This window comes from Rhea pennata, chromosome 13, assembly GCF_028389875.1.
Source record: "Rhea pennata isolate bPtePen1 chromosome 13, bPtePen1.pri, whole genome shotgun sequence".
In the NCBI taxonomy this organism is placed as follows: Eukaryota; Metazoa; Chordata; class Aves; order Rheiformes; family Rheidae; genus Rhea; species Rhea pennata.
In genome coordinates, this window is record NC_084675.1 from 1221855 (window position 1) to 1249522 (window position 27668).

Genomic DNA, 27668 nt, shown 5'->3' on the forward strand with positions numbered 1-27668 from the left:
GGCACCACCCCCAAAACCATGTGGCTTTCGCCTGTGCCAACTGTGAGCAGATCACCTCCATTCCACCTCTGGACCAAATGCATTACTTACACTGATGTTTACCACAAGAAGAAAGATGCTTGCTTCCCCTCTCCACCACCACCTTTTTCTTTTTATACAAGAGCTGTGTATTTTAAAAATATATGCTTTTTATTTTTAATTCCCACAGCATAACTCTGAAGGCTATTTTGTAATGAACAGCACAGGACCCTACCCAAAGTAATCAATAAACCTCCAAACTACTGCACTGACTTCAGAAGGGGGATCACGTTGCAGGGCCTCTAGGCTGCATCTTTGCCATCACTGCTGCCTATACTACAGTGGGATCAGAACAAGTTCCCTTCCTGCTGGCTGGGCCAGGTCACTTGTACTAGGCTGTGATGCTTCCACAAAGGAGCAGCGTGCCAAGGAGGTGGGAAAAGGAGGCTAGCTCATACACAGGCTGTGCAATGGGTCACTCACCAGTAGCACTGTTTCATATCTCCTTTCCCCTCCCCAAAATGATGGTGCTAACCTCTAACAGGTCATGTCCCCAGCATCTGTAGAGCCTGGGTCTCCAAAGCCAGGTCAACACCATTCAGCTGTTCCCTTGGGGACAAGGGCTCTGGTCATGTCTCCCCTCCCCCCCACCACCCCAACTGCTTTTCCCACACAGTTCTACAGTTTGTTTTGATGAAACAGTAAACAAGACAAGAGGCCACTTGTAGCGTACTCAGGCTCCGCAACATCTTGGTTCAGGACTCCACCTCCCTGTCTGTAAGGATCCAGCAGGCCCACTTCAGCATTGCTTTTGAGATCCTGCAAAATCAAAATGTGAGCCAGGGTGAGAAGGGACTCAGCTGGCAACATTGTGCCAGGGAAGTGGGCACATGAAGTTGTCTGCTGCATGCAGTGGTCTGCCTGGTCAGAGGACACAGTAGGTCTCTGTTCTGCTGTGAAGGGTAAGACAGAGTTCAAGGTCCAACAAAGATGCAGGGACCCAATGCAGGAGTCTCCAAGGGGACTGTATCCTGAGATGTAAACAGCAGTGTCCAGGTGGCACAGGGCCAGCAGCCCTAGAGCTAGCGCAACAGCAGCTAACTACGCCTGGAGAACAGGCACAGCTGGCTCCACTCAGGGCTATGGATGAGACCTGGCTGAACACGCCCATCATTGCACTGACCTTACGGATCTTATTTGCTCGCAGAGCTCAGGTGATGGGGCCTCATATCTGTACTGGACCGGCTTCTCCTTCACATACTGCAAAAGGGAAAGGGACAGTGAGCCTGGAATCGGAGTTTGGCTTGCCTTCCCGTGGGTGATCAGTCACAAAAGCAACACCACACCTCCACACGTCCCAAGACCCCTTGAGAAGCAGAGAGAAAGTCAGGGATCTCTCCTTCACTCAGTCCCAGGTCTTCCAATCCTACTTTACCTGGAGATGTGGCAGAGGCTCCAGTGGAGCACCAATTTCCACCAAGCTGGGGCACATGCTCCCTCCCTATCATGAGGGCATCCTTGCCTAAGACCCCACTGTCATGGACCCTCTCTGAACCCTGTGCGTAGCAGCTCTGCTATGCCTCTTCGAGAAGCAAGGAGGGCTGGTTCTGCTGTCTCCATTGACACCTGTTTTCAACTGCACAACCCCACCAGAGCCAGGTACTGTTACACAGAGACAAGGAGAGGCCTCAGCCACTTTATCTTTACCGGCTGCAGAGCTCCTCGCTGCTCTAGCCTGGAGTCCAGACCACTCGGTGAGGATGCCTGCTCATTCTCCTCCTCAGGGGGTTCCCCTCCATGCTGCAGCCTGGTCGCCTCTCTTCTGCTCTTCTTTGCTCCCCGGGCGCTCACAAACTCCAGCTTCCTGCTAGAGTCTGTCTCACTGCCCTGGGGGACGCCACTTGAACGCTGCTTGTGCTGCAGTCCCCGGAGGGACCTACGGAGGTCAGGCAGTGCTTGGCTGTCTCCTACCAACAGCTTCCTCTTGGCACCCACAGACTTTCTGCTGCTGCATGGGGCATCCCCCTGAGTCCTAGCATGAGCCAGGCCAACCTTTGTCACATCCGGAGGGAAAGTTGTGTCACTGGAGTCTGCCTGCTCTCTGTGAGGTGTCCCTTCAGTTAGGGATGCCAAGCGGCTACTGGGCAGGACAGGAAAAGTTGGAGAGAGAGACAACTGGTTGGCCTGGAAGCACCTTGATACTTGCGGGTCTTGAGCAGCAGAGGGAGCTCTGCAGGCTGCCTCCGCAGCTGATGTTGCCTGAGACATGCCAGCCTCCACAGCACTGATATTGCTGTATGACTGGAGCAGTGAGGGGGATGAAGTCTCCACTGGGGAATCCTGCAACAAGCTCTGGGGAGAGTCCTGGCTAGATGATTCCAGAAAGTCAGGAGTGTTGCTGTCAGCAGCCATGTCCAGTTGCACCTTTGGCGCATGTGGAGAACCACACTGAAAGGATTTCTCTGGTAAGATAGAAAACACTGTCACACTGGGCAAGAGGGAAAGGGGCATACTGCTGGTAGCACAGGGGAGCACAACCTGTCATATGCCCACTGGGGAGGTGGGCATCGGAGCGCAAACGAGGCAGGTACAGAGAACTTAACACTGGAGATCTAAGGCCACCACAGCACTATTTCCTGGCCAGGGGAAAGAAGTCCAGAATCAAAGAGGAGCTGTGTGTTTATCCAATGAGAGAAGACGGGCTATTTGCTCCCCGTAAGACACACTGCACCCTGCACAGCACAGGGACTTACCTTCTGGAGAAGCCAGTGTCAAGGACATTGGAGGAAGCCTGTCCCAGGGGTTGTCCAGAGAAGCCTCTGAGCTCTGTGACAATGCTGTTGACTCCACAGCTGCAAAAGCAAGTCAGGGAATCGATTTTAATGAGCTTGCAGAGGCAAGAAAGCTGCTGCCCACTCCTAATCCTGCTATCCACTTCCAACCTTGCGATGGCTACAAAGAACTGTGTGCAGGGTCTCAGAGATACAGTGCTCAAAGGGGTGCTCTGAAACTTTTTTCCAGTTAAAATTGGGGTGCTCAGCTTCCCACTGCCCTGGGTTACCCATTCCAATCAGCCTCATTTCAGCCAGGCTTCTTCTAAAACTTCAGCCTGCCCCTCTACCAGGCTGAGTGGAGAGAGACACTGCATAGAGGGCAGGCAGGCAGGACGAAGACCTCCCTCTGTGCCCCTTCTTCAGTGGGACTAGCAGAAAGACTGACCATCTCATTGCTGAGGCAGGCAGAGGCAGAGCCAGCTGGTTATGCTGGGGCACCACTGCATCATGCTCACAGAGCCCACACTTCCCAGGAGGAGATGAACAGTACTACCAACCTTCTGCACTCTGGTACATGAAAAACTCTGTAGAAGCTGCAACTGCCCTGCAAACCTGGTCCCCATGAGGGACATGCAAGAGTAGTTGCCACCACGAACACACATCTTTCCTGGTATCAGACAGCCCGGATCAGATCTTGCACTGTCCAGAGCAGTAGTTTCTCCCCTGGGCTCCTCTTGTGCACAGAGCTCTTGCAGGTGCTCCTATAGCAAAGCTTGTGCCCAATCACAACGGGGCGACACAGGCCTGCCCCTGGGCAGAAATATTGACAGTCAAAGCTGTTTCAGTGTAGAACCCACGCTCTGACAGGTCACTCAATCAAAGGCCAAACATCACAGGAATGAGCACTCCCCTTGGAACACAGCAGTCAGGCCACTGCAGCCTCTTCATCAACAACAAGCAGTGCCCCAAGAAAGCTGCTCCCTTCTCTCTCCACGGCACTTGACATTTACCAGTAGAAAACTGCAGGGAAGTGCTCCTAGCACAGCAAATAGATGCTGCTCAGTAACAAGACAGCAGTAATGGGACTGCTGCCTGCTTGCTCAATGCACAGCTACAAGTCCTGGTCTCCCAGAGACCCACCTCCGCTAGTAATTCTTTCTCCGCTTAATGCAAGAAGAAAACAGGCTGAGTACACTTCAGACAAAAATACTAAGAGTCTGGACTGGAGCTGCAGGTCCTGCTACTCACGGCTGACTTGGGATATGGCACTTTGGTCACCTGGCACCATTCGGTCATCACTGCTCTTCCCTGGAGTCATTTCACATGCATCTGCAATAACAGAAGCATTGCTGGTCACATCCTAGTACACTGCGCAGCCAGAGCAAACTCCCCATTCCAAAGAGGCCCAGGCAGCCTAGAGGAATTCCAGCACCTCAGAAGTATAGGAACTAAGATGCCAAGAAGGCAATGTGCCAAGCAAGCTCATGAGCTACACACCCTGCAGAACAAAGAAACCTCTCAGGATGCTCTGCAATCTGTGGGCCTGCAGCTGTTAACATTTCAGCTTCTAGGAGTCTGAGTGCTGTGTTTAGTCCATAACCATTTTAAAGTCCCCTATTTCACATGCTTGGGCTCTGAACTGCCCGCCTGTGATGTTCCAGGCGAAGCCCCAGACTGACCTGCCTTGGAGGCATCACAAACTTCCTCCTCTTCAGGAGGGATCACCAAGATGTTGGCTGGCACCATGAAGACATCCTCACTTGGCTGAAATGAGAAGCATCACTTGGCTTCTGCTCTGTCACCCCACCCCAGCAGTAGAAGCACACCCAAAGACAGCAGCCAAATATGCATCTCTCTCCCCAGCTCCAGCTCTGCCCACTGCTCTTCCCCTTCCTTTTCCCATCCACCCCTAGCGCGGCCTATCTCCACAAGGTGGCACAGCCCTGTCTCAGTCACAGAGACAGCCTACAGGTCAAGCAGGTTCACAGCAGCCCAGATTGACCTGTTTCTTGCGCTCTGCCTCCCACTGTGTCACAAGAAGTTCAACCTTCTCTGCTGCAGGCAGCTCTTTGGGCATCTGTAAATCCAAGCATTCCTCAGCATTTTGCTTCAAAACCTCAAGCTGGTTCTGCCCTATTGCATCAATCAGCTGAGAGATGGATGGCTCTGGAGCAAGAAGAACACAATGTGTTAGCACAAATGTTAGCACAAAAGATGTCTTAATTCAGGCATGTGCCCTAAGCAGCCCCATTTGCAGATGCTTTTACTCTCCAGTGCTTGACTGTCACATGCACTGAAACCCAGGGAAACACATAAAACTCAGCCATTTCCTCTGCGTCCAGGAACTATCTTTGCTTTTTTCTACCCAGCCACACAGCATCCTCACACATCTTCGTGGCACATTACAAGGACTATTCTGTCATGAATGTACAGCCATTTCAGAAGGGCATGCAGTAAGATGGGGATCGAACATCACTAATCCAGCAGAGACAACTCTACCAGAATCAGGGAAAGAAAAGGGTGTGTTCAAAGTTCAAGACAATCTAGCACACACATCCTCAGCATCCTGAACAGGACAAGGGGCAATGGGGAACCCAAGAAGCCCTTCAAACTGGAGGCCTAGAACAGACCCTGCAAGCAGAGCTCTGGCAGAGGGGCTTCTCCAGTCTCTCATCTGGAGCGGCACAAACATGGGTCTGCCTTAGGCTTAGCAACACTGCCTTTCAACACTGCTCTGTGCCTCTTTCTCTTCCTATCAAGAGAAATATAGCCACAGTAAAGTGCACCCTGAAGTAACTAAGGTTTCCAAACGCTGGCGTGGATGGGACTGAGCCTAGCTTCTGACAGGCAGCAGACACATTGCTGCTCCCCACTATTCTGGTGACCAAGGGTAAATCCACGCTGGTCTCTGCAGCGAGAGCATGCTTGGGGCTTCTCACAGAACCTGGGTTGGCCAGGCATAGCACCCTGTCCAATTTCAAGACTGTGTCATTCAGATCATCTGTGAAAGGGGCTACTCGGAGATATCTGTGCTGTGCCTGCCTAACACAGGCCATGAGTCGCCCACTCTGTTCACCTCCAGACAGCCACAATATTACATGCCTCCCACAACCCTTTACCTGAGCTGGGGTCGCTCTTCAGAGAGAGACTCCTCCTGTAATGATGAATGAGGAGAGAAAGCCAGGTTAGGGCCAAGCCACATGCCAGCCAGTAGCCCTCTGCAGAGGGCTTAACATATGGTGCACCCTGTCCTGGAAGAAGCAGCTGGCAGAACGAGTGGACTCCCCACTGGGGTCAAGATCCAGCCACCAAGCTCCCCTCGGTATCCCACTATCACCCGTCAAGGAGCCTTGTTCCTGGAAACAGGCTTATGAGGAGCCTTCCAGGTCTCCAGAGCTGGGGCTCTTTGGGAAATGCAGGAGTGAAAAACAACCTATGCAGAGTTTTTGCTCAGCCTCATCCAGTTAAGTGCCTTGCTTTTCACTTTCTGTTAAGCTCTGTCACATTCTGGGGCAAGGAGTTGCACAGATTAACCTGGAGCCACCATAAAATGCAGCTGCCCTCCCTAGCCAGTGCTAGCCATGTACAGAGCCTGCACGCATCTCCTCAAGGATGGTGTCTGGATACATTCCCCAGCAATCACTAGCCCTGTACTTACAGCCACAGCTCCTTTATCTTCCGTAGCACTGACGGCTCCCGGTTCCTGGAATAACAGAGGGGCTAGTTACTGATCTAGCATTTCATCCAACGCACGCAGTCTTTCAAAGCTTGCCACACAAAGAAATCCTCTTCCAAAGGGCTGATGATCTCTATCACAAGCAGATCATACTGGCAGAGCTTCCAACCTTGTACTGCCAGTGCACACCATTGCACCGAGGACTCCCAGCCTCAGCAGCATGGGGCAGATGCTGCAAGCGTAGCCCCAGAGAGAGGAGGGAGCCCCACAAAACAGAGTAATCCAGCCCACACTTGGGGACATACCCATCTGACGACTCCAACCTCTGCCTTTCCATGGGCAGCACAATGAACCGCTGGGCAGTGAGAAAAAACTCGCAGTCCTCCTGCAGGGCAAATGGAGCCCATAAGGCACAGGTGAGTGGTTCCCTCCACCCCCAGAGCTACTGAGCACTGATGAACCCACTCAAGCACCACTAGCAACCCTCCAGCCTCAGTGAGGGACACATGGGTCATCCCCTCCCCTTCAAAAGGGGGTTTTGGACCTTCCCAGGTCAGTTCACAGCACTTTCAGTGTCAAGAGGCTTTAATCTGCTGCTCTGGTTCCTTAAAGACTACAGCACTAGAAAGCCTGAACACAGCAATCACAGACACCAAGCAGGAGCAGATCAAGGACTAGCACTCAGCTCCAAAATGCAGCTGTAGACCCTCCAAAAGCCACCAGCCTGAGGCCAGAAAGGCACCTTGGAACTGTGCAAGGGGAGAGCAGGGAGCTCTCTGCTCTTCCCTTGTGTCACAAGCAAGTGGCACAGGCCTCCTCTAGGTGTGGAGCTGGTAGCTGCAGAATAGCAAGAGGCAGCAGTCGGACGGACAGGTTGATGAGGCTTCTGCTGACCCCAGAGGAGGTGTGCCATGTCCCCAGGAAAGGGTTGTGCCACCCCCTGCCCTGTCATCCAGCACCCAAGACATGCTTTCTTCACTGCCACAGACCCTTCCAGGAGCTGAAGGCCAAAGGCCTGTTGCGGTGAAAGGGTTTCCAGCAGCATAAAAGGAGCTAAACCAGCCTGCATTTGACTCTGGCCCCTTGATACAGCCCCATCAGTGCCTCAAAGCATAAAAGCATGCAGGAAGCAAGGCAAGGTCAGGGAACAGGTCACCTTCACTCATCAGAGAACAACAGTGCCTTACCAGTCTGGCCTCCTCGCGGAAACACACCGTGTACTTCTGCAAGACGATAATTCTGCAAATAAGGCTGGAAAGCCTGAACTGCATGTGGGAACTAGGAAAAGAGCAGAGTAGGACCATCTTGGAGAGATAAAGGAGTCATCTAGCCACACAGCATAGCTCCCCTTTCAGCTACTCCAATCACACAGGGGTGCACTGGAACACATCTCAGAATGAGCATCAGGGACTGAACACAGCACAATGCTCAGAGCTACTTTGTATCCCTGGCTCAGCACCAGTAACTAACCAGTCCCTACTACCAGCCAGAAAACAGGGAAGTTATGTCCAAATGGGGAAACTGAGACAAGTTACTAGCACTGAAAGAGCAGATAACTGAGTCAGGATTAGGTCTTCATGCCAGGCTTCGATACCTGGTTTTGGATCTCTAGACTTAGCCCCAAACAACACAATATGGCACGAAGAAAGAGCATACAGGCATATCCAAGACATTTTCCTTCTGTTTTTCCTACTAGATCAATTTGTAAATTTTCCCCTTTCCTCCAAGTAAACATACAAACAATTCTTTTTGTGAAACAGTGATGGGGAAGACATGCCAACCACAGACTAGGAAAGCAAAGCATGCAAATATCCAGTAATTGGCTAGCTTTTGCCTCCCTAAGTTAAAGCCTGTCAGGCCAGCTTCGCAAAGGCCATAGGCTCTTTAGACATTTCATTGTGTGTGGCATCACAATTTCTGCCACCACACCCCTGTGGATCCTAGTTGGTCATGACTGGAGTATCGAGTGCCAGTGTTTCTGCCTGCTTCTTCTAGCAGCAGGTGGCTCTCCCACACAGACTTCCCATCCTGCCACTGATTTAGCTTAACACAACCTGAAACAAGGCCAGCCAGGAGCCCCACTAGCAGCTGCAGTGAGCAGCTTTCCCAGCCACAGCCAAGTCAAGATGAAACCCACTTTTCTTCAGCCTGCAGAGCTTCTGATGTAATAACCACACGGATGTGGTAGGACCCATCTGAGATCTGCAGGACAGCATCACGGAGCTCTCCAGCTTGGTCTGGAGCACTTGGGTCACTCAAAACCTATCAAGAGATTGAAGAGAAAAGAAAAAGTCTCATTTTCTCATTCAAAGTGTTCCCAGGGACCAAAGAGAGCACACCATGCTTAATTAGGAGCGTAGACTCCTAGAAGAGGAGGTTACCATTTACCATTAAGCTAGAGGGTAAAGTTCACCTCAATGCCCTGGGGTCTTACACGTGCCCATACCTCCTGGCTGGACCAAGCAGACTCAGTACTATAATGCAATTGAGGATGCATCACATTTGTGGCAGCATTGCTGGGGAGAGTAATCAAAGGCAAGGTGGGGAGAAGACACAACGAAGCATTTTTTATTCAAGTCAGCTGCGGGAATGAAGGTAAAGTGGTCTTGGGAGGCTTACAACACGTGCTCTAATGAAGCAGAGGAAAACACAGAACTGCACTAATTAGCAGAGTTATTAGTCATTCTCCTCCTTCTCTGGAGATTTCTGGAGAGCAGCTCTGCACAGAAGAACCTGGGAGTGCTGGTGGATGACAGGTTGACCATGAGCCACCAATGTGCCCTGGTGGCCAGGAAGGCCAATGGTCTCCTGGGGTGCATTAGGAAGAGTGTTGCCAGCAGGTCGAGGGAGGTGATCCTGCCCCTCTACTCAGCCCTGCTGAGGCCTCATCTCGAGTACTGTGTCCAGTTCTGGGCTCCCCAGTACAAGAGAGACATGGAGCTACTGGAGAGAGGGCAGCATAGGGCTATGAGGATGATCAGAGGGCTGGAGCATCTGCCCTGTGAGGAATGGCTGTGAGAGCTGGGCCTGTTTAGCCTGGGGAAGAGAAGAACTGATGGGGGATCTTATCAATGTGTATAAGTACCTGAAGGGAGAGTGTCAAGGGGATGGAGAAAAACTCTTTTCAGTTGCCCCATATGACAGGACAAGAGGCAATGGGCAGAAATTGAAGCACAGGAAGTTCTGCCTGAACGTGAGGAAGAATTTCTTCACTGTGAGAGTAACATAGCAGTGGACCAGGTTGCCCAGAGAGGTTGTGGAGTCCGTTTCTCTGGAGATCTTCAAGGCCCACCTGGATGCAACCCTGTCTAACATGCTCTAGGTGACCCTGCTTGAGCATGGAGGTTGCACTAGATGATCTCCAGAGTTTTCTTCCAACCTTACCCATTCTGCAATTCTGTGATTCAAAACCCAACTGGATGCAATCCTGCCTAACAACCCTAGGTGACCCTGTTTGAGCAGGGGGGTTGGACTAGTTGATTTCCAGAGATCCCTCAACCATTCTGTGAGTCCCTTGAAGAAAGTTCCTGGTATACCAACTGTGAGCTAGTACTAAGCCAACTTCACTCTGTAACAAAGCAGCCCCTTAGGGAAAACACCAGTCTGCCCTGCAAAGTCCTACATCTACATCCTAAGCAGGCCAGGAGTTGTGGGTCAGCCCCAACCTGCCTTAATCCATGCTCTCAACTGGGAGTGGGGATTGTGCCAAAAAGTAGGGAACCAGTGATTTCACCACCTGCAATCTTCAGAGAGGACCTCAGGGTCTTCTCTCACTGTCATTTTTTCTCCCCATCTCATCTCTTCTTTCACTTAAATCACAAATCTTGCTCCTTTTTCCTCCTGTTAGTAAGGAGCCATCTCAGCTGCCTCAAACACCTCTTTTTCCACGACAGCAGAAGACTGACCTGAAAAAACAGCTTAAAACAACGGTTTCTGCTACAAGTTTCCCAGTTCTCAGAAAGACCAACAAAAAGAAGTGCTAGAGCTGGGTTTCTCCAGTAGCCAGGTCAAAAGTGCAACCAAGTACAAGACAGAAACTGCAAATCCTATCCTCGCTGGGTCTCATATTCATTTGTCCCACAGCATCTTCATCCAGCCTTACCTCAAAAGGGACTGTGAAGCATTAGAAGGCACTAGTTAATAATTCATATATGTATATACATAAATATATTTATATAAACATACATATTAATATTCATGTTAATATAAAATGTAACATATTTTACCCTTATGTAATTATCTTAATAATTAGCCCAAAATTAACAATAATTCAGCCCTCTACAATGCTTGCTCTGAGACAGAGAAGCTTCTACTGGGTTGCAAAGAGACAACGGGACTAGAAGAGAATGTCACAGCTTCAAACACCACATAAAAGGAGTCAGCAAGCAAAGCAGCACTGTCCCAGCTCTGCTGTTTTTCTCCTTCTTCCTTTATTCAATCCATAGGGCCTTAAATAGGCAAGAGTTCCCTTATTAAAGCTCTCTTCTGCCGTGTTGGATAGGTCACTGTCCAAAGACTTAATCAGCACTGCATGTTGCTAAAGCTTTCCAGGAGCTAAGCAGCAGGTTTTGTGACCTACAGCCCCATGCCTTGAATCACAAAATAAAAGGATCTCTCAGATTAGCCAGCATGCAGGACAGGACTATCTATTTTGGTCCCACCAAGCCGTATGCTCACCATCAGACAGGACAGGGATTATGACTCCAGACCAGGGGACCAGACACGAGCAATGTGCCCTTCTGCCAAGAAGGCCAATGGTCTCCTGGGGTGCATTAGGAAAAGCCTTGCCAGCAGGTCGAGGGAGGTGATCCTGCCCCTCTACTCAGCCCTGCTGAGGCCTCATCTCAAGTACTGCATCCAGTTCTGGGCTCCCCAGTACAAGAGAAACTTGGAGCTACTGAAGAGAGTCCAGTGGAGGGCTACTAAGGTGATGAAGGGACTGGAGCATCTTTCACATGCAGAAAGGCTGTGAGAGTTTGGCCTCTTTAGCCTAGAGAAGAAAAGACTGAGGGGGGATCTTATCAAAGTGTATAAATATCTGAAGGGAGGAAGTCAAGAGGATGGGGCCAGGCTCCTTTCAGTAGTGCCCAGTGACGGGATGAGAGGCAAATGGGCACAAACTAAAATACCGGAAATTCCATCTGAATATAAGAAAAAAACTTCTTTACTATGGTGATAACAGAGACTAGAACAAATTGCCCAGATTGGTTGTGGAATCTCCATCCTTGGAGACACTCAAAAGGCATCCGGACATGATCCTGGGCAATGTGCTATAGGTGATCCTGCTTGCGCAGAGGGTTGAATTAGTTGATCTCTAAGGGACCCTTCCAACCTCAACCATTCTGAGATTCTGTGATACCTTCAGAACATACTCTTTCTCAGCAAGTCCCACTTCAGTCTGATAGGTTGCCCACTATCAGGCTCATTCATCCCAAATAATGTGGCAAAACAAAAAATAGGACACAGAGAAGAGAAAGGCAGATTTCAGGTGAGAGGCTTGGAGGAAAGACTCTTTGCATGAGAGTATATCACACATACTAGAGGCACAAAAGCTAGCTAAAGCCACAAGAGCTGGGCAAAGCACAGTTACTCCACCTTCAGAAAACAAACAAACAAAAAAAAAATCCAAAAACCAAACAATCAAACAAAAAAGCTTAGAGGAGGAGTCACCCATCCAGAACCACTGAATTGGGAATTGTTGAGTATTTTCAGGAATTCAGATTTCAAATGCTATTTGTGCAAGTTACGACAGTTCCCTCGGTACCTACCCGCAGGACCTGCCCTGCCAGGAGATTCTCATTGATATCCAGCTGCTCATAATTCAACAAGAGATTTGCAATCCAAGGCTGCAAGACATAGACTTTAGAAGAAGACATGTTCTTGTTTTCGTACACAAACCTGCAAAAGAAGAGATGAGGCACCAGATCTGAACAGCAGATTGTAAAAATGTAAAAAGATCTCCAGAGTCCAAGCAATGGCTTCACACACCAAGCAACATGATCCCAGCAGAAGACTCAAGTGCCCACTGACAGCAAAACGCACCTAAGCTGCATCTGACCCACTAACTCTCAGATGAGTGGCACCACGAGGAAGCCCTGCCGAGGGAGGTGCAGCAGTAGAGACACCCAGACCCTATGGTATCCACACGACACAAAAAACAGAACATCCTGACTGGCAGCAAACGAGCTGCAGGACCTCAGCGGCAGGAGCTTTGTGCTAGCTGTATGCGACCTTTTGCCAGTCTCCCACCCAGTTCAGAAGATTTTTTTTTCTCCCCTTCCATACACTTTCTTATTCTCCATCCTCCTCCATCCTCCTCCTCCTCCTCCTCTGCCCAGGCCCTGTTGGAAACTCTTTCAATCCCAGCGAAGCGCACCGCCCTCGCTGCAGGCCCGCAGCGGCCTTCCGCCGCCACCCTGCCCCTTCCTGGCATCCCTCCTCCTCCTCCTCCTTCTCGGCCTGTCCCACCTAGGCTCCGAAGCCTGACGGGCCGCCGCCGCGGCACCCAGCCGCTCCGGCTTGCTCCGCTCCTCCACTCCCAGCGCCGCCATAGCCCTAACCCGGAACAGCCAAGGGAACCACGGGCGGCACCACCCGGAAGCGGAAGCGGGGCCGGGGCGCAGGCGCAGCTGCCGCCGCCGCCGCCATTGCGCCGTCTCCAGAAAGGGGGAGGGGTGTGGTTCTCGCGGTTTCTGGGTTTTCCAGCCTGTTATCGTTGCTGAGGGCAGTTTTCTTGTCCCGCTTGCTCTGTCCTGGCCTGTGGCCTTGGTATTGCGTAAGTTAAGGGCAGCAGCCTGTGCTGCATGGGGTCGGAGAGGACGTCATCACCTATTTGGCCTCGGGCAAGGAGAGGGACAGGTGGAGGTGGGAAAGGGTATCTCTGTGGAGGAGCAGAGGTAGTTCTGGCCCCCCAAAATAAGTGCTTCGGTTTTGGTGGACTGGAGAAGGCGAAGGCATGAAGGGATGGCGGTAGCAGGGTGGCACCAGCCCAGTGCCTGCAGTGTCATGGGGTTGTCTGCCCTGCTGCACCTCCAGGAACCCGGGCTGCTTTCCCACTGACAAGCTGGCGGAGGACAGCTTGGTCAGATGGGCCTGTGCCCGGGCTTGGTAGCGGGCACCAGGCAGGCAAGCTTCCATCCCAGGGAATACCTGCTTGGGAAGGACACTCAGCTATTTGCTGAAGTTTGCCTGCCCTTGGCTTCAGGGCATGGATTATAGCCAAGAGACTGGAGAGAATTTCCTAGAACCAAGGGCTGGTGCAAGCCCTCGTGGAAAAATACAAGATACTCTGAGTTGCAGAGGGCACCTGAACAGTCAGTGTGATACCAGCACAGAGGCAGCAGGAGCAGCTTGGCAGGGCTTCTTGTCCACTCCGCTCTGGTCATTGGAGCCAATCGAGGAATCGGCCTGGGAATTGTCAAGCAGCTCCTGCAGAGGCCAAACCAACCCGAGTGGGTCTTTGCAGCCTTCCGGGACTGCAGGGGAGAGTGAGCACAGGTGAGGTTGGACCAGGCTGTGATGGAGTTGGCTCTGTTGGAGAATGGAAATGCAGGGCAGCATGTCAGGGCTGGGAGGGAATTTTTAAGGGCTCAAATGGTGACCTGCATCCGTACAGCATGGCTGCCTGGGCACAAGGCAGCCCAGCTGGCACGGCCGTACGATGAGCTGTGCATGGGGTGTGCAGAGGATCCAGGGCTCCTGGAAGACAGGCAGGGAGCTCCTGGCACAGCCTGGCACTCATCTCCTCAAGGGCTAGAGGGGAAGGGGCTTGCTGCTGTGCTGCATGTGGTTACTAACAAGCCCTGGAGCCCTGGCTGGGCTCCCCTAGCTTTCTGGGGAAGGAAAATGCTGAGGTGAAGGAAGGACGCTGAGCAGTGTGCCCAGCTGTTTTCTAACATATGCACAGGATTCAGTCCAAGCTGGGGAGATACCCAGATTCTTTGGGGTAATTATTCTAACTAGATAAGCTAGATAAAATAGTTAATAAGGATGCAGAACTAGCTCAGCAGGCCGGAGGGAAAAGAAATTCCTGACCGGCAAATGATCCAAATTGGGATTATAATAATGCAGGAGATGGAGCCATATGCCAAACAGGACTCCAAAATTTAGCAGAGCCAATGAGGGTATATGGCAAGGTAAGAGTAAATTGGACTAAAGTACGGGAATGTAGACAGCAGCTAGACAAACATCCTAGCGACTCCTGGGGAGGCTTTGGCAAGCCCTGCTAAAATATGGGGGAATGACCCCATGAAACTTCAATGATGCGCTTGCAGCTAGTGTTTTTGTAGATCAAGCAGCCCCCGACACATGAAAGTATTTTAAAGAACACACGCCAGGCTGGCAAAGGGGAACTTTACAAAAGATTTTAAGTAGTGGCTCTAGTAGGGACTTTGTAAGTGAAAGAAAGGGGTTGAGGAGGAGAAAGGCCAAGCCTGGGCTTCTGGTCGAGACCAGGAAGCAAGGGAAGAAGTTGAGAACAGAGCGAAAGAAGAGAGTGTTGCTATCGTGGGAATTTAAAACACTTGCAGTGGGAATGCCCCCTTCAGCCATGAGGCCTGACTAGGGAAGGAAATTACCAGCGCAAAGAGTTAGTGCATGAAAGAAATCATTCACAATGACTACAGGCGGGAGATTCTGACAGCTCTTGGGGGAGATAAGATCTAGGGATTTTTAGTTTGTGAGGCATCCGCTTGGATCAGAAGGGATATATAATAGGAAAAGCGGAGGGACAAGAAGTTGAATTTTTAGTGGATATGGGAGCCGTGTTATCTCCTTTAAATTTTACCCTAAAAGGATTTGAAACCAAAGATAGGGTATTAAGACATGGAATCACTGGAGAAGAAAACAAAAGAGAGAAAAAGCTTAAGTGAACTCCGATTAGTAACAATAGGAAACAAAAGTGTATGGGGGAGATTTGCATTAGCTGAAGTATCTCCAGCACGTGTCCTGGGAAGAGATCTTCTGCAAACCCTGGATGTCGAATTGTGTTTATCACCCAGTGAAACGGGTTCAATAATTACGGGGATGAGTGTGATTAAACCTAAGGTCCGAACCCCAGGGTGAAAGTACCCAAAGTGTTAAATGGAGTAAAACCAGTATGGATGTTGACTTACCAGCTTCAGCCCAACCTGTGTTCTTGAAAACAAAGGGAGGAACCCCACCAGCAGTAAAACAGTATCCAGTTCCCCAAGAAGCCAGGAAAAGCATACAAAAATAAATAGACTGAGATATAGCTGGGGGATTCTGAGAGTATGTGTTTTACCATATGATACTTCCATACGCTCTGTAAAATAATAAAAGAATAAACTAGATAGAGCTGGAGATCCAGCATAGCCTTTGTACAAGATTTGTGGACTATCACTCAACATATGGTGACTCCTCCTCCAGGATCCTTCTGCAAACACTGTGTTGGGCTGGATATTTTACTGTGATCAGTTAACTGCTGCATTTCTTTTTTTTAGCATTCCAATAGATGAAAAGAGCCAGCCCTAATTTGCTTTACTTGGAAACGACAGCCCTTAACAGGGACCTGACTTCTGCAAGGGTTACTGGGTCTCTACCAAATTCATTCAAATATTAAAAAAAAAAAAAAAAAAAAAAAAAAAAGAGAGAGAGAGAAAGATATTGAGTTTCGTGTTGGATCGATTTTAATACAATATGCACATGATTTATTGATAACAAGCAAAATTCTGATGATTGTTTAACGGATACTATATATTTATCCACTGCATTACCAACTAAAGGGCATTGTGCATCTCCATCTAAGCTCCAGCTGTGTTGTACAGAGGTGAAGTATTGAGGAGTCATTCTGAAGGAGGGACAGTGAATAATTAATAAAGAAGGAATAAAAGCCTTAGCTGAAGTTCCTCACAATTCCTCCTGCAGCTGCATCTGAAGGGCTCTGGAAACCAGCAGAAGGGGAATGCGTTCAACCTCCGACTGGCGTTACATGGGAAAGACACGGAAATGCTGTGAAGCTGTCAGGCCCACCTGAGCCATGGGGCACCCTGTGTCCCTTCCACTGGCTGCTCCCTCCCTCCTCCCTCAGCACGCCTTCTCCTGGGCTCCTGCTTCACAGGGCCAAGGTCCTAGAGGTCAGTTCTGTGTGTTTGGGAATGTTAAGTGACTTCTGGCCTTTGGAGCGATGAGGGCTGGTGCCCAGGCAGGAACTGGGTCCTAGAGAGCTGGAGAGACTGTACCTTGAGCAAAGTCTTTGCGCAAGCCTGAGTGGGTGGGGTGGCAGCAGGCTGTAAGTAGCATTAAGGATCTGAGTGAGCTAGGCAAGCTAGAGCAGAGGCAGGAGGAGCAGCAGCATGGCAGGGCTTCGTGTCCGCTCCGCTCTGGTCACTGGGGCCAATCGAGGAATCGGCCTGGGAATTGTCAAGCAGCTCCTGCAGATGCCAAACCCACCCGAGTGGGTCTTTGCAGCCTGCCGGGACCCCAAGGGAGAGCGAGCACAGGTGAGGCTCAGCGGAGCTGACTTTGCTGGGGGGTGGAAGCACAGGCCATCACGTGCTGCCCGGGGGGCATGTTTGGGCCAGGAGAAGATTTGTAAGGGCTCAGATGGGAAGCTGCAACCCTGCACCACAGTTGCCAGGGCACAGGGCAGCCCAGCTGGCACGGCCGTGCGACGAGCTGCGCATGGGGTGTGCGGAGAGGCTAGGGCTCCTAGAGGACAGGCAGGGAGCTCCTGGCACAGCCTGGCACTCATCTCCTCAAGGGCTAGAGGGAAAGGCGTGAGTCTGCAACAGGAGGGCAGAGGGTGAAGTAGTGGCATGTGACGTGTGCAGGAGGCACGGAGCCCTGTCCGGCTGGAGCAGGGCACCCAGGGTAGGGTGCTGGGCACGGGGCAGTGCGGGGACAGAGCAGGAGTGACAGTGGCTGTGCCTGGGACAGGCTTGAGAGCTGACGTCTGCCCAGGTGTCCCTGCCTCTCTGTTGTGCCCTCTCTTGCAGGAGTTACAGCATTTGGCCTCCAAGCACGCCAACCTGGTCATCATCTCGCTTGGTAGGTGCTCCTGGCTGTGCCCCAAGGGTGAGGGGCCCTTGCCCAGGCTCCCCTCGTTAACCAGCACTGTCTGCTCCCACAGCCCAGCCACTCACCTGGCATGCTGTGCACACCACAGCAACCCAGTGAGAGGTGGGAGCCGTGCCAACAGTCCCAGCATGTAGTGGGGGAAGCAGGCTCACTGCTGTCACTCCTGCCCACAGCCTGTCTCCAGCCATGCCGGAGACTCCTGCCTTCCTGCCTGGCAGGGAGAGGCCCTGCGCTCCTCTCTCCTCTGGGGCCCCCTTTCTCCCATGTGCCCTGATTCCTGCCCCAGCACATCCCTGAGGGCACATGGGGCTCCTGTGCCCTGGCATCAGGCCGTCATGCGAGGCACATAGGGGAAGCAGGCGCTTACCTCGCTCTGTGTTGGCCCTGTAGAAGTCACCGACCCCGCCAGCATCCAGGCAGCTGCAGGCAGAGTCAGGGAGCACCTGAAGGACTCTGGGCTGAACCTCCTCATCAACAATGCTGGCATTGCAAAACCAAGCTCTTTGGATACTGAGACTGTGGAGAACATGTCCCAGGTGTATGCCACCAACACGATTGGGCCCCTGCTGGTGAGCCAGGTGAGAACCCCCACCTGTGGCTTTGCAGCTCTGCTCCAGGGAACATTGCTTCCCCTTGGCTCCAGCTCCTGGAGCTGGGAGATCCCAGGCAGGTGGGAAGGGCCAAAGGGAAGGGCCTGCTCTCTGCTCCAGAGCCCAGTGGGCTCTCGTCCTAACAGCCTTGCATTCTCCGGCTCAGATGGGGAGTGCAAGGAGTCATGGGTCAGTGCCAAGGAGCAGGAACCTGGTGGTCTGAGGCTGCGAGTGAGCAGATTCCTGCTCTGATTTGGTGCTGACGTGATGCAGTGTGGAAGGAGCAGTTCGAATCTCCTGAAGTGCATCCGCACAGGCCCTTCTTTCCTCTCGTTGCAGGCATTCCTGCCCTTGCTGAAGAAGGCTGCCCAGGGAAGCTCGAGCTCTGAGCTGAGCTGCAGCAAGGCAGCCATCATCAACATGTCCAGTATTGCTGGCTCCATAGAGGAAATACGTTTATCGGAAAATGTGCAATATATCTCATACCGCTGCAGCAAGGTACTGCCACGCTGTGCTGGCACAGCATGAGCCCCCAAGCTTTTTATCTCCCAAACCCCTGCAAGCCCTCTTGTGACTCCCCTCCCTCCCTCCTGCCATCTCTCTCCACTTGCAACGGTTCTCGGGAGTCCCCTTCTCCCTCTCATGGAAATCGCCTCCTTCCTGTCCATGCCAGGAGATGCTGTATGCCACTTCCCAGTGTCGTTCTCAGCTGTGCTGAGTGCCTGTGCCTGGAGATTGTGGCAGCACTGTGTGTCGCAGGGAGCTCTGCTTGCCTGCCCTCCTCTGCCTCTGCCTTGGGGTCTGCACATGTTCCCTAGGGGAGGGCACTGTTGTCCTCCCCACGGTGATCCTTGTGGTGCCTTCTTGCAGGCTGCTCTGAACATGCTCACCAAGTGCCAGTCCTTGGGGTACCGGCAACACGGCATCCTCTGTGCTGCTCTCCACCCTGGCTGGGTGCAAACGGACATGGGGAGCTCAGCAGGACACAAGGTAGGATGTTCTCTGGGGCAGGTCCAGAAGAACCTCATTGTTCAGGAACCCAGAGCGTCCTGTGTACCGAACATCCTGAGAGCTGCCGGGCTCCAGTGGAGCTGTGTGGACAATGCTCGGAGCTTGTGGCACAGGAGGGAAGGAGATGGCAGGCAGGGAGCCTTCCTGCAAAGTGCTGCTGTCTCCTCACTTCACTCACCCCAGTGAAGCCATGGGCTCAGGGAGGCATTGGCCAAAGCAGGAGCCTGCTCTGACCCTTAGAAGGCCTTGGGCATAAAGTTGTGTTTCTCCTCTGTCCCTGCAGCCCCCACTGACGGTGGACGTGAGCGTACAAGGAATGCTGAATGTGCTCTGCTCCCTCTCCGAGAAGGACACAGGGACTTTCCTGGACTGGGAAGGGAAAGTAGTGCACTGGTGAGACGCCAGCCCAGCGTCATGCCCGGATCCTGGCAGCAGGTCCCTTTGCTGCGCTGCGCTGTGCCGTGCCCATGTCCTCAATAAACCCATGTCCATGAGCAGCAGTGCTGCCGTGTGCCATCCGTGATGGCAACCGGATGTGTGTGTGGGGTATGAACTTGCAGAGGGCAGCCTTCTTCCTACGCAGGACTCGTTAGCGTTTTGTGTAGCAGTGCCACCAGGCTAGCTCTCCTGACTCATGGCTGTGCATGGGGATCCCCATGAGTGACGGCCTGTGGGTTCCATGGGAAGGTAACTGTGCTCTGGAAACATGGTCTCCAGGAAGCAAATTATCCCGGGGCAGGTGTCCCAGGCTGGTGCCTGTCTCTGAGGAGCTGGGTCACCCCAGGGGCTGTGGGGCCCACATGGGTGCTGAGGGAAGGCAGCACAGGGCTGGCAAAGATCCCGAGCAGCCGTCGGGCTCCCTTTGCTCCAGCTGGCTGTGCTCAGGTGCCACGTGGACACCACTCCGGCCTGGGATAGCTCAGTGGGGCTGGGGAGTCATGGGAACTCATGCGCCCTCTCCCCACGTGGGGCTGCAAAAGGGTTGCTCTACAGCAAACTGTGTCCTGCCTCCTGCATCCTCTCCCACGGGTCCGGAGCCCACCAGGAACTCCTGGTCCTAGCGACGCAAGGTGGGACGCAAGGCACTCGCACAGCCAAGGGGCAGTGCAAGGAGAGCTGGCCTTCAGGCTCAGCCAGAAGCTACCAACCCATCAGGGAGCTCAGGGTGGCATGTCCTGTCCCTGTCTGGATGCTCTGCGGATGCAGCTCACCCAGGACGTGGAGGCTGCTAGCTGAGGCAAGGGCTGCGGAATGGTGCCCGGGGCATGCCCAGCTGGACAAGGCTCCTGCAGGGAACAGGGGAGCTCTAGCCTGAGGACAGTGACCCCCAGCCCCTGGGAGGGCAGGAGGGAGGCTCAGTGCGCGTGAGGCCGCCTGCTTCAGAGAGGGACGGAGCACATGCCCCAGGCATTGCTGGCAGCATGCATGTCGAGGGTGGAGAAGGGCTCCCAGCATGTCCCTGGGGGTCGCCAGCGGGTTGGGCTGTGGATGCGTGGGGACATGGCAGGTCAGCTGGGTCCTCGCACTTCCCCTGGGGCCAGCTCCACAGTGACAGCCCAGGGCCAGTGAGACTTGGCCCCACGGTGACAGCCTGGGGCCAATGGGGTGTGGTCCCCACTCCTGCCCGCAGGCCCCAAATGCACCCCAGGGGTGCCTGAGCAGAGGAGTGAGATGCTTCCAGGCACTGCTTCTGACTCCAGGCCTCCATCAGCAAGGCTGTGAGACGCTCCTGGGCCCCGTCCGGGCCAGAAGGGGCTGAGTGGCCATGTGTCTGTGCCAAATGCATGGCCTGGGGTGCTGCTGCTCCCTTTTCCCCTACCTGTAGCAGGGAAGGGTGGTCATGGGAGCCCTTTTCCCACCCCTTACTGCTCTGATGGGTGGGTTGGGGCCTGGATATCCGTGCAGCCGGCACACCACAGCTTGTGGCCTGCTTGCTGCTCGCTCTGGTCCAGGATATTGTCCTGGCAGCCGGTGTCATCACACAACATCCTCTCTTGTGATACTCTTTCCCCATGGTACCACACCTGCTGCCATGGCACAGCTACTGCCCTGTAATCACACCTGCAGCTCTTCTGCCAAGGGCAGCACATCTCTCATGGTATCTTGTCTGTCATGAAACACTTCAGTCAAGGTAGCATGTGCACTGCAACAGCAGATACAGCATGGCACCTATTTGTCATGGGGGGTTTTACAGTAGTGACGTATCCATTACAACGGCACATCTGCCACAATACGCCATGTCTCACAGGCAGGGCTCTGCTGGGGGCTGCACACCTCTTGCAGTAACACATCTATCCTAGTGTTTCATCAGCATGAATCTTGTCCCTCAGGCCAGCACACCAATCCTCCTGGTACTCCCCCGGGCTTTTGAGACGCTCTTCTCCTGAGATGTATCACAAATGGCATGTGTTCTGCATCTACCCATCTGTCACAGTGTGCGGCAGCAGCCGGAAGCCCTTGTGCTCGATGCCCTCAGATGATCCAACTGATCTTGGCTCTCTGGGTGCCCTTTGTCATTTCCCCCACTCCCCTCCTTGCTATTCTTTCCTGGACCCAGCGTTGGCAGGACTGCCACGGCCTGTGGCCCCTGCTCCTTGCCCCACTGGAGCAGCTCCAGACCTTCCACCTCTGCATGTGCAGAGAGACAGACTTCAGAGCTGGCTCTAGGGCTTCAGGACTGAAGTGCTGCTGTCCTCCCCAAGAGGTGGGGTTATGGTGGCATACGGAGGAATGGGCGGACCCAGTCCTGATGCCCCTTCCCTGCACACCACAGTATCTTCCAGGTCCCCATGTCAGTCTCCACCCAGCCGGGATGGATCACTGTGCACAAGATCCCCTTGTCCTTGAACTCTGCAGCCATGCCCCTTGTCACTACGTCCCGTGCAGCCTGGAAGAGGCGTCATCTTGCCAGCATGACTCGGAGGAGTGGACGGATGTTGGGGTGCCTGCAGGCAGGAGTGGTGGTATTCGCTAGCCAGAAGCTGTGTGTGGCCAGGAAACGGGACTTTACCCTGCAGTAAAGCATTGGCACAACCACCCCAAAAGGCTCTGTTCCGGATGCTGCTGATCCCAGGGCTGGCAGTCTCTGTGCTTGTGCCTGGGAGAACCAGGCAGAGGCTGGATATCCTGGGGCAGGTGTGTGTGGTGGGTCCCATGGGCTCCCCTTCGTGGGCACCGTACGCGGGGCCATCAGAGCGGCTCCTGCACATCCTCTGGCACCCCATCTTGTTGCTGGCATGGCACGGTACATGGGGGCCTCCAGCACCCCAAGGTGCAGGCCCAGCACATCCCCTGACATGTCACCTTGCTGGAATGGTACAGGTACATGGGGGCCTCCAGCATCCTGAGCCACAGCCTGATGGAGCCCACTTTGGTGGACATCTTGATGATCACAGCCCGGCTGCAGCTCAGCCCATCCTTTCCTGGGCCCTTTGCTGCCTTTGCCAAGAGGGGCAGAAACTCCTGACACAAAGACACCAGTGCTCTATTAAGACACGACCAACCCTGAGTTTGAGAACTGTCCTGAAGGTCCCTGACCCAGACCACCCGCGGGAGGAGGGACAGACACCCTAGGCAGAAGGGCAGTGGATGGCTAGGATGCCCCATGGATGGGCCAGCTCCCCTCAGCTCCAGTGTTTCCCAGGGTCAGACAGCACCAGTACAGCCAGCACGGGGCAGGCAGGAGCTCCAGCTGCGGAGCAGTGAAGCATGGCTGGGGCTGGCCTGAGCTGCTTCTCGGCCTCCCTGTCCCTTAGGGTGGGCAGGGGAGCCCTGAAGCCCATGGTCTTGCTCCCCATCAGTCTGGCTCAATCCAGAGAGTGAGGACCCGTTCTGTGGAGGGGACCATTCAGGTACCTAATTCACCAGCAGCAGTGTGCCATGTGAACAGCTATGTGGCTGATGACCAGGTTCAGGCCTTGGCCCTGCAAAGGAGACTCAAGAGCCTCCAGAGCCAGTTGGGTCGGGGCGGGGTAACTCTGCTGGGCAAAAGGTCCAGTTTTATCCTGTTCCCAACAAGCAGGACAACAGTCTCAAAATGAAGTGTAAAGAGTCACAATAAAATTATGTAATAGGCAAAGGGAAAAGGCAGGAACTGGAGAGCTGGGCAGAGAGCAACATCCTGAGGTTCAACAAGGGCAAGTGCAGAGTCCTGCACCTAGGGAGGAATAAACCCATGCACCAGTACAAGCTGGGGGCTGACCTTTGGGAGAGCAGCTCTGCAGAGAAGGACCTGGGAGTGCTGGTGGATGACAGGTTGACCATGAGCCACCAATGTGCCCTGGTGGCCAGGAAGGCCAATGGTCTCCTGGGGTGCATTAGGAAGAGTGTTGCCAGCAGGTCGAGGGAGGTGATCCTGCCCCTCTACTCAGCCCTGCTGAGGCCTCATCTCGAGTACTGTGTCCAGTTCTGGGCCCCCAAGTACAAGAGAGACATGGAGCTACTGGAGAGAGGCCGGCGTGGGGCTATGAGGATGATCAGAGGGCTCGAGCATCTGCCCTGTGAGGAATGGCTGTGAGAGATGGGCCTGTTTAGCCTGGGGAAGAGAAGAACTGATGGAGGATCTTATCAGTGTGTATAAGTACCTGAAGGGAGGGTGTCAAGGGGACAGGGACAAACTCTTTTCAGTTGTCCTGTGTGATAGGACAAGAGGCAATGGGCAGAAACTGAAGCACGGGAAGTTCTGCCTGAATGTGAGGGGGAATTTCTTTACTGTGAGAGTGACGGAGCACTGGACCAGGTTGTCCAGAGAGGTGCTGGAGTCTCCTTCTCTGGAGATCTTCAAGGCCCACCTGGATGCGACCCTGTCTACCATGCTCTAAGTGACCCTGCTGAGCAGCGGGGTTGGACTAGATGATCTCCGGAGGTCCCTTCCAATCTTACCGATTCTATGATTCTACGACTCATGACCTCAGGGATGGACCCAGCATGATACCTGCAGGCTGAAGATCTTGGAGTAGTTGCTGCTCAGTCCTCAGTGAGGCAGCATGCAAGGGGATGGAGTGCATGAACAGCAGAGAGGTGATGTGCAGACTGTGCAGGGTCCACTTCCTTCTGCAAGAAGGCAATGCTGGTGGTTTGCTCTGCAGGTCTTTTGCAGGATGACCTGGGATGGCACATCTACTTGGAAGACAGCCGAGAGCAGAGTACCTCCTGCAGCTCCATCTGGGGGGCTCTGGAAACCAGCAGAAGGGGAATGCGTTCAACCTCCGACTGGCGTTACATGGGAAAGACACGGAAATGCTGTGAAGCTGTCAGGCCCACCTGAGCCATGGGGCACCCTGTGTCCCTTCCACTGGCTGCTCCCTCCCTCCTCCCTCAGCACGCCTTCTCCTGGGCTCCTGCTTCACAGGGCCAAGGTCCTAGAGGTCAGTTCTGTGTGTTTGGGAATGTTAAGTGACTTCTGGCCTTTGGAGCGATGAGGGCTGGTGCCCAGGCAGGAACTGGGTCCTAGAGAGCTGGAGAGACTGTACCTAGAGCAAAGTCTTTGTGCAAGCCTGAGTGGGTGGGGTGGCAGCAGGCTGTAAGTAGCATTAAGGATCTGAGTGAGCTAGGCAAGCTAGAGCAGAGGCAGGAGGAGCAGCAGCATGGCAGGGCTTCGTGTCCGCTCCGCTCTGGTCACTGGGGCCAATCGAGGAATCGGCCTGGGAATTGTCAAGCAGCTCCTGCAGATGCCAAACCCACCCGAGTGGGTCTTTGCAGCCTGCCGGGACCCCAAGGGAGAGCGAGCACAGGTGAGGCTCAGCGGAGCTGACTTTGCTGGGGGGTGGAAGCACAGGCCATCACGTGCTGCCCGGGGGGCATGTTTGGGCCAGGAGAAGATTTGTAAGGGCTCAGATGGGAAGCTGCAACCCTGCACCACAGTTGCCAGGGCACAGGGCAGCCAGCTGGCACGGCCGCGCGACGAGCTGCGCATGGGGTGTGCGGAGAGGCTAGGGCTCCTAGAGGACAGGCAGGGAGCTCCTGGCACAGCCTGGCACTCATCTCCTCAAGGGCTAGAGGGAAAGGCGTGAGTCTGCAACAGGAGGGCAGAGGGTGAAGTAGTGGCATGTGACGTGTGCAGGAGGCACGGAGCCCTGTCCGGCTGGAAGCAGGGCACCCAGGGTAGGGTGCTGGGCACGGGGCAGTGCGGGGACAGAGCAGGAGTGACAGTGGCTGTGCCTGGGACAGGCTTGAGAGCTGACGTCTGCCCAGGTGTCCCTGCCTCTCTGTTGTGCCCTCTCTTGCAGGAGTTACAGCATTTGGCCTCCAAGCACGCCAACCTGGTCATCATCTCGCTTGGTAGGTGCTCCTGGCTGTGCCCCAAGGGTGAGGGGCCCTTGCCCAGGCTCCCCTCGTTAACCAGCACTGTCTGCTCCCACAGCCCAGCCACTCACCTGGCATGCTGTGCACACCACAGCAACCCAGTGAGAGGTGGGAGCCGTGCCAACAGTCCCAGCATGTAGTGGGGGAAGCAGGCTCACTGCTGTCACTCCTGCCCACAGCCTGTCTCCAGCCATGCCGGAGACTCCTGCCTTCCTGCCTGGCAGGGAGAGGCCCTGCGCTCCTCTCTCCTCTGGGGCCCCCTTTCTCCCATGTGCCCTGATTCCTGCCCCAGCACATCCCTGAGGGCACATGGGGCTCCTGTGCCCTGGCGTCAGGCCGTCATGCGAGGCACATAGGGGAAGCAGGCGCTTACCTCGCTCTGTGTTGGCCCTGTAGAAGTCACCGACCCCGCCAGCATCCAGGCAGCTGCAGGCAGAGTCAGGGAGCACCTGAAGGACTCTGGGCTGAACCTCCTCATCAACAATGCTGGCATTGCAAAACCAAGCTCTTTGGATACTGAGACTGTGGAGAACATGTCCCAGGTGTATGCCACCAACACGATTGGGCCCCTGCTGGTGAGCCAGGTGAGAACCCCCACCTGTGGCTTTGCAGCTCTGCTCCAGGGAACATTGCTTCCCCTTGGCTCCAGCTCCTGGAGCTGGGAGATCCCAGGCAGGTGGGAAGGGCCAAAGGGAAGGGCCTGCTCTCTGCTCCAGAGCCCAGTGGGCTCTCGTCCTAACAGCCTTGCATTCTCCGGCTCAGATGGGGGAGTGCAAGGAGTCATGGGTCAGTGCCAAGGAGCAGGAACCTGGTGGTCTGAGGCTGCGAGTGAGCAGATTCCTGCTCTGATTTGGTGCTGATGTGATGCAGTGTGGAAGGAGCAGTTCGAATCTCCTGAAGTGCATCCGCACAGGCCCTTCTTTCCTCTCGTTGCAGGCATTCCTGCCCTTGCTGAAGAAGGCTGCCCAGGGAAGCTCGAGCTCTGAGCTGAGCTGCAGCAAGGCAGCCATCATCAACATGTCCAGTATTGCTGGCTCCATAGAGGAAATACGTTTATCGGAAAATGTGCAATATATCTCATACCGCTGCAGCAAGGTACTGCCACGCTGTGCTGGCACAGCATGAGCCCCCAAGCTTTTTATCTCCCAAACCCCCGCAAGCCCTCTTGTGACTCCCCTCCCTCCCTCCTGCCATCTCTCTCCACTTGCAACGGTTCTCGGGAGTCCCCTTCTCCCTCTCATGGAAATCGCCTCCTTCCTGTCCATGCCAGGAGATGCTGTATGCCACTTCCCAGTGTCGTTCTCAGCTGTGCTGAGTGCCTGTGCCTGGAGATTGTGGCAGCACTGTGTGTCGCAGGGAGCTCTGCTTGCCTGCCCTCCTCTGCCTCTGCCTTGGGGTCTGCACATGTTCCCTAGGGGAGGGCACTGTTGTCCTCCCCACGGTGATCCTTGTGGTGCCTTCTTGCAGGCTGCTCTGAACATGCTCACCAAGTGCCAGTCCTTGGGGTACCGGCAACACGGCATCCTCTGTGCTGCTCTCCACCCTGGCTGGGTGCAAACGGACATGGGGAGCTCAGCAGGACACAAGGTAGGATGTTCTCTGGGGCAGGTCCAGAAGAACCTCATTGTTCAGGAACCCAGAGCGTCCTGTGTACCGAACATCCTGAGAGCTGCCGGGCTCCAGTGGAGCTGTGTGGACAATGCTCGGAGCTTGTGGCACAGGAGGGAAGGAGATGGCAGGCAGGGAGCCTTCCTGCAAAGTGCTGCTGTCTCCTCACTTCACTCACCCTCGAGAGCCATGGGCTCAGGGAGGCATTGGCCAAAGCAGGAGCCTGCTCTGACCCTTAGAAGGCCTTGGGCATAAAGTTGTGTTTCTCCTCTGTCCCTGCAGCCCCCACTGACGGTGGACGTGAGCGTACAAGGAATGCTGAATGTGCTCTGCTCCCTCTCCGAGAAGGACACAGGGACTTTCCTGGACTGGGAAGGGAAAGTAGTGCACTGGTGAGATGCCAGCCCAGCGTCATGCCCGGATCCTGGCAGCAGGTCCCTTTGCTGCGCTGCGCTGTGCCGTGCCCATGTCCTCAATAAACCCATGTCCATGAGCAGCAGTGCTGCCGTGTGCCATCCGTGATGGCAACCGGATGTGTGTGTGGGGTATGAACTTGCAGAGGGCAGCCTTCTTCCTACGCAGGACTCGTTAGCGTTTTGTGTAGCAGTGCCACCAGGCTAGCTCTCCTGACTCATGGCTGTGCATGGGGAT

The 27668-nt window shown here is 54.0% G+C and overlaps 3 protein-coding genes across 6 annotated transcripts; 2 read left to right on the forward strand and 1 right to left on the reverse strand.

Moving 5' to 3' along the window:
- Nucleotides 1–168: 168 nt before the first annotated feature.
- Nucleotides 169–13020, reverse strand: LOC134146315 (uncharacterized). Its single transcript, XM_062586651.1, has 14 exons — nucleotides 12937–13020; nucleotides 12237–12366; nucleotides 8606–8730; nucleotides 7656–7746; nucleotides 6774–6853; nucleotides 6451–6495; nucleotides 5912–5946; nucleotides 4795–4958; nucleotides 4472–4556; nucleotides 4041–4121; nucleotides 2772–2870; nucleotides 1726–2480; nucleotides 1202–1278; nucleotides 169–837 (listed from the first exon to the last, which is right to left on the reverse strand). Exons 1-14 carry the CDS (start codon nucleotides 13017–13019, stop codon nucleotides 774–776), a joined length of 1914 nt encoding a protein of 637 aa, XP_062442635.1. The 5' UTR covers nucleotide 13020; the 3' UTR covers nucleotides 169–773.
- Nucleotides 13021–13134: 114 nt separating this feature from the next.
- LOC134146074 (C-signal-like) lies at nucleotides 13135–19606 on the forward strand. 3 transcript variants are annotated; one of them, XM_062586249.1, is made up of 7 exons: nucleotides 13135–13243; nucleotides 16354–16562; nucleotides 17424–17475; nucleotides 17896–18083; nucleotides 18435–18593; nucleotides 18966–19085; nucleotides 19390–19606. In XM_062586249.1, the coding sequence occupies exons 4-7, from the start codon at nucleotides 18033–18035 to the stop codon at nucleotides 19501–19503; spliced, it is 444 nt and encodes a 147-aa protein (XP_062442233.1). In that variant the 5' UTR covers nucleotides 13135–13243; nucleotides 16354–16562; nucleotides 17424–17475; nucleotides 17896–18032; the 3' UTR covers nucleotides 19504–19606. The 3 variants fall into 3 exon arrangements, with proteins under 3 accessions (XP_062442233.1, XP_062442231.1, XP_062442230.1); XM_062586247.1 differs by lacking the exon at nucleotides 13135–13243 and adding an exon at nucleotides 13792–13965; XM_062586246.1 differs by lacking the exons at nucleotides 13135–13243; nucleotides 17424–17475 and having other exon boundaries at nucleotides 16382–16562.
- A 4675-nt stretch (nucleotides 19607–24281) lies between these two features.
- Nucleotides 24282–27413, forward strand: LOC134146164 (C-signal-like). 2 transcript variants are annotated; one of them, XM_062586393.1, is made up of 6 exons: nucleotides 24616–24838; nucleotides 25334–25385; nucleotides 25806–25993; nucleotides 26346–26504; nucleotides 26877–26996; nucleotides 27300–27413. In XM_062586393.1, the coding sequence occupies exons 1-6, from the start codon at nucleotides 24692–24694 to the stop codon at nucleotides 27411–27413; spliced, it is 780 nt and encodes a 259-aa protein (XP_062442377.1). In that variant the 5' UTR covers nucleotides 24616–24691. The 2 variants fall into 2 exon arrangements, with proteins under 2 accessions (XP_062442376.1, XP_062442377.1); XM_062586392.1 differs by lacking the exons at nucleotides 24616–24838; nucleotides 25334–25385 and adding an exon at nucleotides 24282–24472.
- Nucleotides 27414–27668: the final 255 nt, after the last annotated feature.